The 17,040-nt window shown below is 31.0% G+C and overlaps 2 protein-coding genes across 2 annotated transcripts; both read left to right on the top strand.

The window, feature by feature from the left end:
- Nucleotides 1–305: 305 nt before the first annotated feature.
- On the top strand, nucleotides 306–2,654 carry LOC8277796 (aspartyl protease family protein 2). Its single transcript, XM_002520325.4, has one exon. It carries the CDS (start codon nucleotides 739–741, stop codon nucleotides 2,410–2,412), a length of 1,674 nt encoding a protein of 557 aa, XP_002520371.2. The 5' UTR covers nucleotides 306–738; the 3' UTR covers nucleotides 2,413–2,654.
- A 6,399-nt stretch (nucleotides 2,655–9,053) lies between these two features.
- Nucleotides 9,054–16,404, top strand: LOC8277797 (protein ABA AND ROS SENSITIVE 1). Its single transcript, XM_002520326.4, has 7 exons — nucleotides 9,054–9,410; nucleotides 9,518–9,617; nucleotides 10,169–10,511; nucleotides 12,026–12,305; nucleotides 15,601–15,676; nucleotides 15,778–15,824; nucleotides 15,928–16,404. The coding sequence occupies exons 1-7, from the start codon at nucleotides 9,322–9,324 to the stop codon at nucleotides 16,118–16,120; spliced, it is 1,128 nt and encodes a 375-aa protein (XP_002520372.2). The 5' UTR covers nucleotides 9,054–9,321; the 3' UTR covers nucleotides 16,121–16,404.
- Nucleotides 16,405–17,040: the final 636 nt, after the last annotated feature.

The raw sequence follows: 17,040 nt of genomic DNA, 5'->3' as shown, positions 1-17,040 counted from the left end.
CATTTCTGATGGTCAAAGATATTGGTTTTGATTTCAAAACTAAGAATATATAATATACAAGGTCAATACTCACAACTTAGGACCATACTGTTTTACCATTCATTTATTTATTTTGGTTTAGAATTGGTGGAACAAGAAGATGTGTGCAGTGATGAATAAGGCAAATCAAGACCAGGTAAAAGTCACCAACCAAACAAAAAAAAAAAATCATTATCTTTCCTTTAATTTCTTTATATTAGAAAAATCCCACCCATTAATTGCATTTTACTTTCTGTAATGTAGATTTATATTTTGGGTTAAATTTGTTTCTTGGTTCATGTCATGTGAAACCGCGTATCCACAGTGCTTTTTTTGAAACTCTTGTATTCAATTCAAAGTCTAAATATTTGATTTTGATTCTAATTTCTAAGTTTTCTAACGACACACAAAACCACACCACCCGTAAGGACTTTCCCAGACCAGTCTTCTCTCTTCTTCATTCCTTTTCCTTCATTTCTTCGCGTCTTAAATACATCTAGCTTTACATCTCTTTAACACAAACCCATTAATTAATTTTCCTGTCTTTTCATCTTTTGCCAGAAACCCATTTCATTTCAATTATTTTCCATTTCTGGGTTTTTTTTTTTATTTTTCCCCTCTTGGTTCGTTTTCTTTTTCCTGTGAAGTTTGGTTTCTTTTCTTCATGTAGGAGTTTCTCTTTGACCAAACAACAGCAAGAACAAGAAGTAGTTGGTTGCTATGTTGTCCGAGTTTTCTCCCATTTTGGTTCTTGTTTTAATCTTTTCTGGTGCTTTTGAGGCAACTGCTGGAATAAATCACCACAAGAAGAATGTAAATTCCAATTTCTCGACTCTTGCTGGTATTGAGTTACCTGGGCACATGAGCTTCAATGCAGTTTCTTCTTCATCAACTGTAAAAACAACAGATTGCAGCCTCTCAAAAGCAAAGAAAGATCAACACTCACAATCAATAGCTTCACAAGAAGAGGAAGAAGATTGGGATCTTGATGATGATGATCAAGAGTCTAAGCAAACACTGAAACTTCACTTAAAGCACAGATGGATAAATCGAGATTCTACGCATAAAGAATCTTTCGTTGCTTCCACAACGCGTGATTTGACCAGAATTCAGACTCTACACAAGAGGATTTTAGAGAAGAAGAATCAAAATGCCCTTTCAAGATTAAATAAGGAGGAGCCAAAGCAACCTGTAGTTGCTCCTGCAGCATCACCAGAGTCTTATCCAGCTAATGGGCTTTCTGGGCAGCTCATGGCTACTCTGGAGTCGGGCGTAAGCCTTGGCTCAGGAGAGTATTTCATGGATGTTTTTATTGGTACACCTCCTAGACACTTCTCTTTGATTCTTGATACTGGTAGTGATTTGAATTGGATTCAATGTGTTCCTTGTTATGATTGCTTTGTGCAAAATGGACCTTATTATGATCCTAAGGAATCAAGTTCTTTTAAGAATATTGGTTGCCATGATCCTAGGTGTCATTTGGTCTCATCCCCTGATCCTCCCCAGCCCTGCAAGGCTGAGAATCAGACATGTCCTTATTTTTATTGGTATGGTGATAGTTCTAATACCACCGGTGATTTTGCATTAGAAACCTTTACAGTTAATCTCACCTCACCTGCTGGGAAATCAGAATTTAAGCGAGTGGAGAATGTAATGTTCGGTTGTGGTCATTGGAACAGAGGCCTTTTCCATGGGGCAGCAGGGTTGTTAGGACTTGGAAGAGGGCCTCTTTCCTTTTCCTCACAGCTTCAGTCTCTGTATGGTCACTCCTTTTCCTATTGTCTTGTTGATAGAAATAGTGATACTAATGTTAGCAGCAAATTGATTTTTGGGGAGGATAAGGACCTTTTGAATCATCCTGAGGTGAATTTTACTTCATTGGTTGCTGGAAAGGAAAACCCAGTTGATACATTTTATTATGTTCAAATAAAATCAATCATGGTTGGAGGAGAGGTGCTAAAAATACCTGAGGAGACTTGGCATTTATCCCCTGAAGGTGCTGGTGGTACCATTGTGGATTCTGGTACAACCCTCAGTTATTTTGCAGAACCATCTTATGAGATTATAAAGGATGCATTTGTTAAGAAGGTGAAAGGCTATCCAGTAATAAAAGATTTCCCAATTCTGGATCCTTGTTATAATGTCTCTGGGGTTGAGAAAATGGAGCTGCCCGAGTTCGGAATCCTTTTCGAAGATGGAGCAGTGTGGAATTTCCCTGTAGAGAACTACTTCATAAAGCTTGAACCTGAGGAAATTGTTTGCTTGGCCATTCTAGGGACTCCCCGATCTGCTCTTTCAATAATTGGCAACTATCAGCAGCAGAATTTCCATATCTTGTATGACACAAAGAAGTCTAGGCTGGGATATGCACCAATGAAGTGTGCAGATGTATAACAGTACTCAGTAGGATCCAAATTCTAGTGCAGAACCTGTACACTTGGTCTTTCTAGAGGGCAATTTTTGGTTTTCCTTTCAAAGTACAGGTACCATACAAAATCTTAGATTCATTATTAATTTTTTTCCCCCTCTCTTTCTAAAATACACTCAGCTATTATCATAAATATGACTGTAATCTGCCTTGCAAAGTGTAATCAATACAGTTTTATGCAATTTTAACTGTTATCTTTTGAAGTACAGTTCAATTGATAATGCTCTTATTGTTATATAATCTATATCCATCGTTCTGTCAATGACCTCATTAGTATGTGATTTTTCATGTATTATGTATTATATATTATAAATATTTTTATTTTTAGCATTGAATGATTAATTTATATTTTATTATTTAAAATTAATAAATATATATTAATTATCTATCAATTTTTAATATATAAATAAAACATATATTAAATCTAAATAAGAATTTTATCCATCTTAATAGTTGTTCTTAATAGTTGTTCCTCTATATATTCTTGTGGCTATGATGTTTCATGAAGCCTTAACCTAAATATTACCCATTAGATTCAGGTGGTTCCATAACTATTATTATTATTATAGAGTAATGTGTTTCAGATGTGGCATTATTAGAGCATACAATACAATAGCACATCGGGTTGTTTTCCTAATATTAATTGTTAATTGTGATATTGCTGTAACCTGTAAGTGAAGAGTTGGTCAACACTTAGGTGCGCCACCTAAAATTTGAATGGCGTATGTAAAATGCAGACAGAGAAATGATCAACTATTAGGGTGTGTCGTGTCACCTTCTTTTCTTTTTCCTTTTCTTTTCTTTTTCTATTTTTTTTATTTTTTTATGAAAGGATCTTTTCTTTTTCTAAATCTTCAACTTTCATTCGCCCCAAAGCCCATTTCTCCCTTTCTTTGGTGGACGGTGGACGCGGTGGATAATGAATTGATTTATGTTAAACAAATATTTTTCAATTTTTATTAATAAAGATATTAGTTAAATTACTTCTTTCTTTTATTTGATAATTTATTTTTTTGTTAGCATGATTCTTTTTCCTAGGCTTTTGTATCCAATTGCGGCACTATTTTTTATTATATTCTGCAGTCATTAGATAGACTTCCTTTTTGCTTGAATTAGTTATGCATTATCGCAGCAACTTGGCTCACTTTTAATAAGTTAGTTTTTTTTCACTCATATATTATACACACATAAATATTAACTATTTGATAAATTATTATTTAAAAATAAAATTTATCTATTTAAAATTTATCATCATAAGTATTTTTTTAAAAATAAATTAATATTAAAATAAAATATCTAAAAATAAAATATTTATTAAGTTTTAATATAATTTTTTATACTATAAATTGACGTACTTACAGTTTGAATCTGATTATAATTTATATTTAATTTTAATTTTAATATAGTTAATTATATTTAATATTTTAATCAAATTTTTAAATTTAAGTAAAAACATAAAATTAATACTTATATTATATTAAAATAACAATTAATATTTGCTAATGTTTTTCTTTTTTAATTTCTATTAAAATCTTAAATAGTTAATATTAATATAAAGATAAAATGATAATAGTTTTTTATAAGAATATTAAATTAAACTATAATTAATCCAAATATGTATCATACATAGGATAAATATACATATGTAATACATACATATCTATGTTTTATTATATATTTTCTAGACCTCTACAATTAAACTTAATTATAGTTAATGACTAAAATCTCAAAAATGTTCTAACTTCTAGAATTAAACCTAATATTAATAGTTGAATTTATTATTGTCTTTATAATACTTCTTCAAATCAAACCCAAATCTAAATCCACCATTGGTCTCTGTCAAACCCAAATTCACTCATCGCTGCTAAATCAGAACCATCTATACTAGGCACCAAACCCACCCACCACCGCCATTACCATCAAATCCATTAGTCATCATCACTAAATCCGCCTATTTGCCGCTGCTACATACTATTGTCATTACCACTAAAATCAAAGAGATTTAAACAGTGTCTCCATTACTGTCTATTTCACCACTACCACTTCCATCCACCACTGCTACCCATCTCCGCCATAAAATGGGATAGATCCTTATTGTAGAGAACAACAATGCCTCCACCATAAATAGATTACCTCAAACTAACAAATGCAATGTGGTTGATGGTGGTAACAACAACAACAATGGAGCGCGCCATCGAGAGGAGAAACAAGTGAAGGAAAAAAACAATGAGAATGATCTTGCTATCACGATGAATGGTTGTAACTAAAAAAGAAAGAAAAAAGAGATTAAATAAAAAAATCATAAATTTTTATGGATTTAAAACCCTTAATTGATAGGGAGAGAGAGAAAGAGAGAGGAAAAGAGACATAAAAATATTTGGAGTTGGACAGTTAATTCATGTTATATAGGACTAAATAAGTTATTTTCTCGAGCACTAACATTTCAATTAACGGTTATAAACGGAGGAGGCCAATAGTTAACGAAATCAAATTTCACTTTTAGAAATGTAGGATTGGAGTTGTAAATTATGGCAAATCTTAGGGAGATATTAGTAACTTTTCTTATTAATAGATGGATTCGTTATTCTCTATATAATATTTCTTAGAATTAAAAACTATTGTATAATTAGTTAAAAAATTAATTTATTAGTTAATATAATTATTATTTCTTAAGATTAGAATCATTGTTGATTTAAAATTCTAACTCTATTAGAATTTTACTTATTGTAATTTTTTATCTATAATATTTTAAAGACTTATCTTTATATAAATTAGATCCTTATACTATTACTATTTATTATCTTTCATATTAAATTATATTTAATTATTATTTTACCATATGAACAAAAAATGAGATGTTGAATTGGTGAATGGAAGAATAGTGACATATTAAAATTTGATAAGTAAAAGGGTTAGAGAAGATAAACACAAGGTTTATATTGCTTCAGGTATTAATCAATTTTATATCCACTCTTCAATTTTCAATTGGGCATTCCACTACCTCAATATACACTTAAAATGGAGTTTTTCCAAGCTCACCCTCAACTTAGTATTTTGACTCACACCAAACTTTACAACTTGTGTTTTATAGCTAACACACAATTCTCGCAAGAGTTTTACTTACGATAAGTAACTGCTATTGATATTTTCAAATTTTTATTCACTCATGATCCAACCTGGTTAACTTGATTATGATATTGAGGGAATGGACCTTTTCTCGAAAATAACTCTTCTCAAGGCCAACCTAAGTGTTTAGGCTAACACTTAAACCTTAATAAGAGCATTCAAAGCTCTTTAACAACCTTTTTCAAGGTTAGACATATATAAAAATATTAAAGAAAGTGTAAAAGAAATATGCAATTAATATAGCATAATGAAAGTTGTTGATCAACCATAAATATTCCTTAAAAAGAAAAATTTATTGCCCTTAAAGCAACAGAGATATTACATTATGATTATAGGCCAAAAAACTGCTTAAGGCTATAGATAGTGAATTAAATGCACTTTTAGAGTACAGTCGCGGTTTCGATACTTAAAGTAGCAACAACTATAATCCACGTAGCACACTGCAATTTGTGATATCAGAGATAACTGTTAGCGGTCTTCCTAACGTGTATGAGTTCGCGATCTCGAGAGCTTTAGCGCCATTGTAGTCTACCTAAAATAGATGATTCGAAATAGTGAACTTGGTCACGGTTATGAAGCTAACTGCTATCTCTATTACCTTTATTTTTCACTTTCTTGAGAGCGTGATTCCTTGGCTCGCAGTTGTTATCTTTCCTTCACCTTCAACGATCATATGAATATGAATGTTACGGTCACAATTTAGGAGTTGGATCTTGATCTAACTAAGATGAAATTGATTCCTTCAAAAAAGACACCTGAAAAACTAACATTAGAACCACTCAATCTAATTGTCAAGGTTAAAATCAAGGGTGTCTATAGTCATGAAAAGACTTAGGCTAATAATTAGTTAAAGACCAAATCAACCAATCTTAACAATACTAATCATAAGGTACCGTCGGTAGATTTGCTTGTCTCCCTCTCCTTTTGTGCTTTTATATATATTATGACTATAAAAAGAAACTTGCCAATGGTGAGAGGCAGAACTATAGGATCTCCTAGTAATATATTTAATTATTTATTTAACCTATATCTTATATTAACTAGTCGTTTACTCGTGCCTTACACGATCGTTATTATTATTTTGATTATAAAATTAAGTTTATAGATATAATTTAATAAATTTTTAATATTTAATATTGATTTATAGTATTTAAAAAAGTAATAGCAAACTAACTAATTTTAAATGTCCTAAAATTTTTTAGAATTTTTTATTGGTGCAATAATATAAAAATTATTTTTAAGATATTTATTTATTAATTCTAATACTAAATAAATTAATACTATCAATATAATTGATATTATTATTTTTTAGAATTAGAAAATATTATATAATCAAAAATTAATTTATTAATGAATATAATATTTTAAAACTTTATTTTCTATAATTAGACTCATTATTGAGTATTAAAAAAACTAATTTATTAGTTAATGTAATATAAAAGTATAATTAATATACTATTTTTTAAAAATAATCATTATCTAATCAGGAAATTAATTTATTATTAATATGTTATCTTTTAGGATTAGAATGAATATTTAATTAGAAATATAATTTATTGATCAGTAAATTAATAAAAAAAATTATAAAATTACACATAAACTTGAATCCTATGTGTCAAAAATAAGTACACATGTCAAGACAATAATTCTATGTATTAAAAATTAAGCACACATCAAAAAAATTTTAAGTCTCAAAAATTAATATATATATAAATTACCCTTAATTTGTGGAAGAATAGGTAAAATAGCAAGGAAAGAAAATAAGTTGAGATGAGAAAAAAATGTTCGAATAAATCAGAACACATATCATCAATCACACAAGTTATTAGTCTCTAGTTGCCTTCAAGGGCTTGTGTCTCATGAAAATAATTTAGACTAGAGTAAAATAGTTACAACATAACTAAGCATAAAGACTTTTACACAAGAAGGGGAGAATAATAATAATAATCATAAATAAACCGAGCACAGTAAGTTTTATTAAAAACTTATGTTACTTAAATTCAAGCAGAATATCTTAATAAGATACATGAATATTCTAGAAATATGACATATTGAACAAGATAAATTTATATAGGATTAGGAGTTCCTCGTATAAATCGTCTCATTTCGAGTAGGACTAGAAAAAGCTCAAAGCCCTAAATTAGGGTATAACCAAAAGACAAACAAGTACACAATTCATACATAACACAATTTTTTTCTACTTATCTTTTTGCTATTTAGCTATTGAAGTGAGCGGTGAAATAATGTTGTCCAATACTCTCCAATATCCCTGTGAAAAATGGTCCTAGGTGCTTCATTTAATGCTTCTTCAAATACCGTAACAAATGCAGTGTAGCGGGGTCGATACATTCAAAATTGATTTATATTTGCCGAATGACTCGCGGAGTTCGAGACTTGCTATCATGGACGCGTTTGTCATCTGTCACAGTGGCACGCCCAAACTGCAAGAGGGCTTTTGCATCTTAACGAATTCCTCATCTTGAATTGTTATGGGAGCCATAAAGTTTGGTGCGAGAGTGACATTCTCATATCACGGGGGTACTAAGCAAACGACAATGAACACTCAAGAGTCCTAACTTCAAGGTCATAATCTGTCGCGAGATAACTTACTGGTCGCAGTTGCGAGTACCTTTTGGTCGGAGTGGCATGTTCAAGATGTGAGAACTTTTGTTTTCTTAATAATTTGAGAAGGGCTGCTGTTGCGAGAGCATTAGTAGTGTCATGGCTGGAAGATGCCTTGTTTGTGCTTTTTTCTTTGCGCACAATGATCTTTTGATTTTTTGAAATACAAAAACTCTTAACAATAATTAATTAAACAATAAATTATTTGTAAATCATCAAATAAGAGTTTTTTGATACCCTATTGTTGCAAATCATCAATAATAAGATATGTTGATACCCTTAAGTTTCAACATATATTAATGTAATTTTTGAATAAAATAAAATATTAAATAAACTAAAAACAAAAAATTGGTACTTTGTTTAATTTATTTTATATTATATGACATATACTTTTTATTTTATAATTAATAAATTTTATGGATATGATTTTTAACTAAACTAAAATTTTCACAGTTTATAATTAATTAAAAATACATTTATTAGATCTCATGAACATAAATTAAAAATAAATAATTTAAAATCTTTAATACAGTAGTAGAAATATTTTCAACTTGATAAGGTTGACAAACTTTATGTACTTTTCTAAAAAGAAGGGGTTTAAGTATATTTTAATATACTTCAAAGGTTGATAGTAAGTTATTTTTATATAAATTATAATATGTTTTAGGATTTAATATGCTTTATGAAAAATATAAAATCCAGTTTAAATTGAAATAAATTTAATATTTAATTAAAGTACATAAAACCCAATTCATTATATAGTCTTTTTGTTGAACAAAAATGAGATAAAAACACTTTTTCTACATCAGCTCATAAACATAATAAATCTTTATTCATTTGATAGAATTTTAATTTAAAAATTTCAAAAGATCAGTTTGCTAGAATAGTTTGAAACAAAAAGGAAAAAAAAAGAAAGACCTGTTTCCTCAAAACTTATCCTCTCTTTCTCACTATCAATCAATTTTTTCCCTTCGTTTTCATGACCACCAGCAATTTCGCCAGTAGTTCTGATTTGTGAATAGGAAAACAAAGGAACTAAATTTATTATTATAGCTCTCGCTCAATCGACAAGCCAACAACAGACACCGACTCAGAAAGCAAGCAATCGCCGTTTGGGGTATCAATAAATGGATGCTGCAGCCAAGAAAAAGGCATTATTTCGTGCTAAGCTAAACGCCCAGAAGAAAGACAAACGAATCGATTCCCCTCTTGTTAGGTAATCCCCAATTACTTTTAGACTATGAGTTCTATATGAAAAAGTTTTTTCTTAGTTGCTTATTCTTCTTGTATTAAATGACTCAAACTTGAGTTTAATTTCATCAGGTACAATGAATCAGATCAACCTGTATGTAGGATTTGTAATGTTGTTTTGAAATCTGAATCCTTGTGGGCCGCACACCAAGCTTCTCGTAAACATCATGAGGTCATTCACTCTTATTTGTTTCGTATGTGTATAACTTTTTTTTTTAAGAGCTGAAATATCTATGCAAAACTACCCATCAAAATCCACATGTTTGTTTGCCAACACACAATATAATAACACATTGGTCAATGTTCTTTAGATTCGTGCGACTTCAAAGGTGCTTCTATTTATGTATCATTGAATATTTTGAACTGTGGTTTTTGAGTATCTCTTTCTTGTTCGCCATGTCTTTATGTTGGGAAAATGCAATTTCTTCTCTGTAGAATTTTATCATTTTATTTAATACATAAAAAAAAACTGGATTTTATTACAGAAGAAATAAGAGAGAGATGTGATTTAGAGGTTGAAGATATGTAGGACATAATATGAAAGGAGTAAAACAAAACTGAACCGTTTCATTTTTTAATTTTCCAGTTATATGTATTGAAATGTTTATTGTTCCTCTGAGTAAACAAAACCTAGCCGCAATATTATTTTGTCTTAAAAGGTTTATGTCTTAATTTCTTTTCTCTTGGTTTTTGTTTACTGACATGAGGATTATTCTGGGGCAGGCAATAAATAATATTAAAAATGCAGCTGGACATTTGCGCGTTAACAGCACAAAACCTGAAGCCCATAAGGAGAATACTAGACCTAAGTATGAAAATGATGCAGAGTTGCATGATACAAAATCTGAACCCTCAACAAGATTGACCAAACCTCAGTCATCCTCTGTGCTTCCTGCAGATTTTTTTGACACCCATAAGACAGAGACAACTTTACCTAAGCATGCACATTATGTGGAGTTGGGTGATAAAATGCCGGAACCCTCATCCAAATCATCCAAGCACCAATCCTCATCTGTGCTTCCTCCAAACTTTTTTGATGACCCTGAGGCCAAGAGACAAAAGATTGGTATGTACCTCTTTGTTATCCTTCTGAAGTTCCTGGAGTAAATATAAGTTAGGGGAGATTATATGCTTGTTCTTAAAGAGGTTTTAGATACTTTAAATCTGGTCAAGTATTGGAAAGCAGAAAGATCTTTGAATTATTATACTCAAGTAGTGACATAACAATCAGCCAGCACATGCTGTGCGGGATGTCAATGTTACTTGTTCAGTGAGTAGAACGTTTTAAATATATAGATATATATATTTTGAATTATATCATCTGTAGATTAAATTATAGAATGAAAATGTTCAAGATTTGCTTACAGGGCCTTTGAAGGATTGGAAGTCTAAAAATAACTTTTATTGGTTGAAGTACCATACTCGCCCTTATGCTGGGTTGTTTAATTTTTCCTTGGTTTGTGCATTGGTAATTCTTGGTCAAGTTTTTCTTTTAGTCTTTTCATTGCACAGTCACGAAGTTCATCATTTCTTATTAAGAATTCATACACTTGTTAGGGTAAATCCATGTTCTCTTATTGCCTCACTAATCTGCTTATTTTATCATATTGATGTCAGATTTATCAGACACCTATAGATAGGTTCATTTTAGCAGCCATTGTACTCTGTTACTTGGATATTATTGCCTTTTATCCTATATACTGTTGCTTTTGGATTGCCTAGGTACTTGTAACTCTTTTGTCCCTCATTTTATAGTGTTCTTTTAAGCCAGGTTTGATATCCAGCACTTACTCTTTTTCCAGCCACAGTCTTGGGATCAATACATGAAAAAGTTTATCATTTAAGTTAAGTTTGCATTTGTACCAAATAAAAAACCACTAAAAATATAGTCCATCCTAACTAGACTTGACATCGACCTCTATTCAAATGTTTTCAACCTTCAACTATTTGAGCATTTATATAGTTCATCTCAAGACTTTAATCTACACACTTTTGTCGGAGAAGATAACCTGTGGCTTACCATTTTCTGATTGGGAAAGTGACTTGAAATCCTCTTTTTTTTTTTTTTTTCTATTTTGAGTTTCCTGCTGTTATGAATGCTAATTTTTGGTTGACAATATATAGTTCATCCAATGGTTATGCATAAAGGAAATTGTTTACTGGTTAGAATAGACAGGTTCAAAATTGAGAATAAGGCATAGATTGCCTTCTACTACACTAGAAAAGACTATTTCAAATTTAGTCAATGGTGATCCTTCATGAGTCTGCCACAGCTAAAGTTGCAAAAATTAAGAGCTTGAATACCACTTTAATTGATCCAAGGAACATGACAGGTGTAGGAACCATCAGAGATGCTAATATTATGATATGATGACCAATTTTTTTGATCCCTATTCCTTTTTATGATTGCCAAAATTTTCTTGAAGTCTTAGTTAATAGCACTTGGGCACAAGGAAACACCTCTAATTGCAATACTTTCTAATGTGATAATGTATCACATGAAATGTCTTACTTCACATAAAGTATTTGACGAGGCTTGTCCTCAGACTTTTTATTCGAAAGTAAATCTTGTTCTTACAGATACAGCAAAGCCGGTTAATTCGAATTCACATAAAAAGTCAGGAAACTCTGCTTATACAAAGGTGGAGAGTCTCTTGGAAGATGAGATGGATGGATCTAGTGGTAATGATATGGAGACAAAAAACACTGGGCGCGCCAGGGAGTTTGTGCATACAGTGGATATTACTGGTGGTAGTAGATACATGAAGCAAGTAAAAGGAGCTCTTCCTGAAGGCTTCTTTGATGACAAGGAAGCTGACTTGCGTGCTCGTGGCATTAAGCTTGTTAAGCCAGATGTCAAGTAAGTTTTATCTCATATACTTCTTTTAGTATAACATGGGAACCGCCTCTTCGCAGAAATGAAAATGGAAGGTTGTATCCATATGCAGCTATGCGCCCATGATGTAGTATAGCTTGAGGGTAAACTTCTCTAAGTTGATTTGCAGAAATATGTCAATTTAGAAGCTAAAATCTGAATTTAATTGCACATGTCCAGATCTGAATATGTAGAAAACAAAGAGAAGATAAGAAATTTCTAGGAGTTACAATTAGAAGTACTTGGACATCAAACATAAGGATTTCTTTGGCATCACATCTAGGGTAGAAGAATTGCATCACATGCCTCAAAATAGCAACACTACTGTAATTTTGTTAAATTCAACTCTGGAAAACTGAAAATAAACAACCATTACAAACCTAGGTATTTGTAGAACAAAATCTAATTCAAAATCTCTAGGGCTAGGAATCCTAAACTAGAGAATTATAAACTAATACTTTTGTCATCAAAAGCTTGTTGTTTTTAGGGATGACAATTTGTACCCTATCCGTAAGTTTCCATGCGGGTAATATCCGAATTGACTGGTAGTGAAATGGGTAAACCGATACAAGAAAAAATTGTGTTGGGTGTAAGGTAAAAATAGTATACGTGTACCCTACTTGAAATATTTTTCCTTTGAGTTAGATGCACAATATTAGGGATTTTATAACTAAATTTATTAATTTTGATTATCTAATATGTTGTATTTAGAGAATTAGAAAAAACTATTTAATTATTCAACTACTCTTATGATGCTTTACTAGTTTTTTCATTTTCATTAATATGGCTTTTTTAAATATGATATTTATTTTCCTAGTTAAATGAGATTATACGTTAATTATGTACTTGATATTTTAATTTACTCAAGTTTTTTTATGTACAAATGTTCAATGAATTAATAACCTCAAATCTTTTGATCCTGACTTGGGCAAATGTACTAAATTAATAGTCTCGACAATGCATAATATAATAATATTTTTCAAATTCTTTAGAGAGTAACAAAAATATAAATTAATAATTAATCAAATACATAAAAAGTAATATATAAATTTCATAATATTAAGGTACATTTTTTCTAGACAACTTTTATTTTTTCAATTCATTCATTCTAATATTCAATAATTTGTTTGTTGGTTTGATAAGAGAATGAATTGTATATAAGTTTGTTTGAACCCATTGTTGTATATCTTTTTGATTTGAAGAGGGATGCTTATTTTTATACTCCCTCAATCCTTTCACCTTTCAGATGAGAATCCTTTAAGGAAAAAGATTCGGAAATTATAAGATTTTTAAATTGTATGTATATGATAAGCTTTTGAATTCTATGTATGTGAACACTAACTTTTGACCATATTTTGTTTTTGTTTTCTTATTAATAACTTATACATGAATTTTGGTAAAAAAATGCATATATAAATAATTAAAACATAAAACTCTTGTTAAATTGGTAAATATTAATAAATTAATAAATTAATAAATTATTCATTTATTGATAAACAAAATAATTCTTAAATAATATTATTTAGTCTCAAGAGTATTATTTTATAAAAGTCTTATTGTATTTTGATAACTATTTGGGTAATAGGTTACCTGAAACTTTATGATGATAGGGATGGGTTTATCAATTTTGTTATCCAAATGGTATGAGTACACTTATGGGTAAACATACGTCCTTTTGGGTATAGGTACTGTATAGCACTACCCCATCCATATCCTACCCATTTTAATCCCTAGTGTTTTGCCTCCTCAATTTCTGAACTTATACATGGTTCTGCACTATTGACCTTCCGGCTGTTTTCAAACTCTTGATCAGCCATTACAGCCAACTCTTGAGGAAGAATTTGTTAGGAATGGCTTCTTGAGTTAGCTTTCTGTATAATATCTTAAGTGCCATATTCAACTTAGCTTTTATTTATTTCATTTTAGCAATCAACTGATCAAACAATTGAATTCATCCATCATTCAATTGAAACAAATTTGTTTCATGCTCTTGATTAAAGGAATTCAGCTCTTCAAATCAGTTCAAATAGCTAGTTGTTGGCATGCTACTATCATTTGACTTTCACGTGGTTTTTGACAAAATTTGTCTTGAACCTTTATTATCATCTCTTGCCAAATTAATTTGCAGTTATCTCTGTAGTTGCATGTCATACTCAATGCTATACAATCATAAAATGGTTTTGCAACTCTTATCAATTACCACTATGCAAACCTCTCCCTATGCTCTTCTTTGAAGTTGTAGCGGTCAAAGTAAAATTCAATAGAATCAATCCATTCACAAAATATTACCGGGAAATTCTAAATCGTATATCCCCATATTTAATGAAAATCAAAACATCACACCACTAAGATATTGGGCTCGGATATCAAACTGATCTGGGACAGCTTTAGAATAAATGTTTCTACGTTGATTTGCAGAAAGTATAGGAATTCAGGAGCTGTTATGAATTTAATTGCAGGATTTTAGATCTGAATATGTAGAAACAAAGAAAAGATAGAAAATTTCTAAGAGTCACACTTAGAAGTACTTGGACATCACGCCAAGGTTTCTTGGGCATCACACCTAGGATAGGAGGATTGCATCACACAACTCAAAGTAGCAACACTGCTATAATTTAATTAAACTCCTATGAAAAACTGAATAAACCATTAAAAACCTAGGTATTAGTTGAGCAGAATATAATTCTATATTACTATGATTAAGAATTTTAAATTAATAGGGTTATAAACTAATAGTACCATCTGGAAAATCCTAAACAAATAGTAATTATTAATTAGGACATAACTAATATAATTTTTAAATATTCTTAATAACAATAGAATTCCAATTTAAGAATCAAGTTTATAATAGTGTTCTTGTCCTGCATCAGCCCACCCTCTCCCAGTCCCTGGACTAGCTGGGGAGCACTTTGTGCACCGGGTGTGTCCTTCCTCTTCATAGCAAAAATCATAAGTAATCTTATTAGAGGTCACTGCTATATTGGAAGTTTCAGTCTGGATAACTTTGTAAGTTTTGATTGACTTTCCCTTTTAAAATGCTTTAGAAGGCTCAGTGAAGGTACATTTAAGCTACGCCTGGAAAGTTTAGAATGAGACCATTAATGTGAATGCCTTTTAAATTAAAGTACACTTGTCATAAGGCAATGCTGATGCAATGTACCTTCATGTTCTATTCCTTCTGATTTATTGCTTGTCAGGGTTTTATGTTTCACCAACTAGTTCTTTGAAATTTGCATGGAAGACAAATAGTAACCTTGACTGCATATTAAATAATGGTTAGGGATGAGTACAAGGAATTTGAAAAGTTGATCCAAGAGGACTTGCAGGAAGTGGATGATCGTTTGGAAGAAGAGGAGGTCAGTGTTACCAGTCAGTTCAGAATTTCTGTAAAAATTTGCCATAGCATATTTACCTATGCTAAAACCTTTTCTTGTAATACGTTTCATTGTAACTGCAGATTGATGCAGCTGAAATGATAGAGGAGGCTGAAACAGTTGAGCAGAAGTAAGTTCAGTTTGTCAAACAGCAATGACATTTCCTCAACTTTTTCATCTCAACAGTTTGTTAAAAAATTTTCCCCTTCCGTTCTGTTTCTATGTTTGACTAGGACCTATAGGGAAAAAGTTGAATTTTTGAGAAAGAAGAAAATGGAGTTGATAGCTGCTAGGTCAGCAAAACGCAGAAGAGATTCCGGGGTTTCTGGGAAAATGTCTAGTAGTAATGCAGAGTCATCCACTGATGATGAAGATGATGATGATAATGAGAATTTTGCAGTGGATTGGAGAGCTCAACACCTTTGAATCAAATGGCCGGAAATAAAGATATTCTTCTCTGGAGATGAGACCTGGCACCATCTTCTTTACATTGTTGATATGTGACATCGGTGCCTATATGGAAAAGAAAATGCAGGTATAGTTTAATCAGTAACTTAACAAAATTTGCAAAATTACCTTCACGATTGACCTGTTATTTAATGAATCAACAGAAATGTTAAAACATTCCCTTTGAACTAATAGTAGTATCAAAATCTGCCTCCAATTTTGCCCTAATTTAAACAGGAGATTGCTGCTTTTTGACCCCCTTATCTTTCCTATTATTTTCTTTGGCTTTATTTTTTTTCTTATTTTGTCTCACTTGGCATTTCATCTTCTTATTATATACCGTCAATAAGAAAAGAAAAACAAAATCCAGTTAGAACTTAGAACTACCACATAGAGCATGAATTATTTAACATCTTACGAGTTACTGTCACATTATTGCTCAGTAATCATTAAGATCATTCTTAACTTTTATTTTTTTTTTGTTTTATCGTTTAGCAATTAGCAATCACTAATCTTAAAATGAATTATGCAACACACATCTCTTCAACAAGTACAATCATGTCCACACATAGAAGGAAGAGGAAGGGACCCTAGTCTAAATTTAAAACCGATTAGCCGACCGCATGCGTTCTCTAAACATGGCTATGCTCTAGACTCTTGTCAAATTCTTGGCTTCTACATAAATTTGGAGTTCTTGAGTTTGAACATACGGGCATATGCCGTTAAAGCATGGCCGGCATATTCAACTTATTTTTGGCCATATAAAAGAGTTCCGGAGAAACCAAAATGTTTGACCGTTTCTTTTGCAATATTTTGATTTTTGCATATTCAATTTCATTTTGCTAAAGATTCTTCCACGTAAACACTTGTAAGAATTAGTTAAAAGAAATGCATAAATT

This window comes from Ricinus communis, chromosome 5, assembly GCF_019578655.1.
Source record: "Ricinus communis isolate WT05 ecotype wild-type chromosome 5, ASM1957865v1, whole genome shotgun sequence".
NCBI classification, from domain to species: Eukaryota; Viridiplantae; Streptophyta; class Magnoliopsida; order Malpighiales; family Euphorbiaceae; genus Ricinus; species Ricinus communis.
Note: the sequence above shows the minus strand (reverse complement) of the source record. Positions and strands in the feature narration are given on the sequence as shown.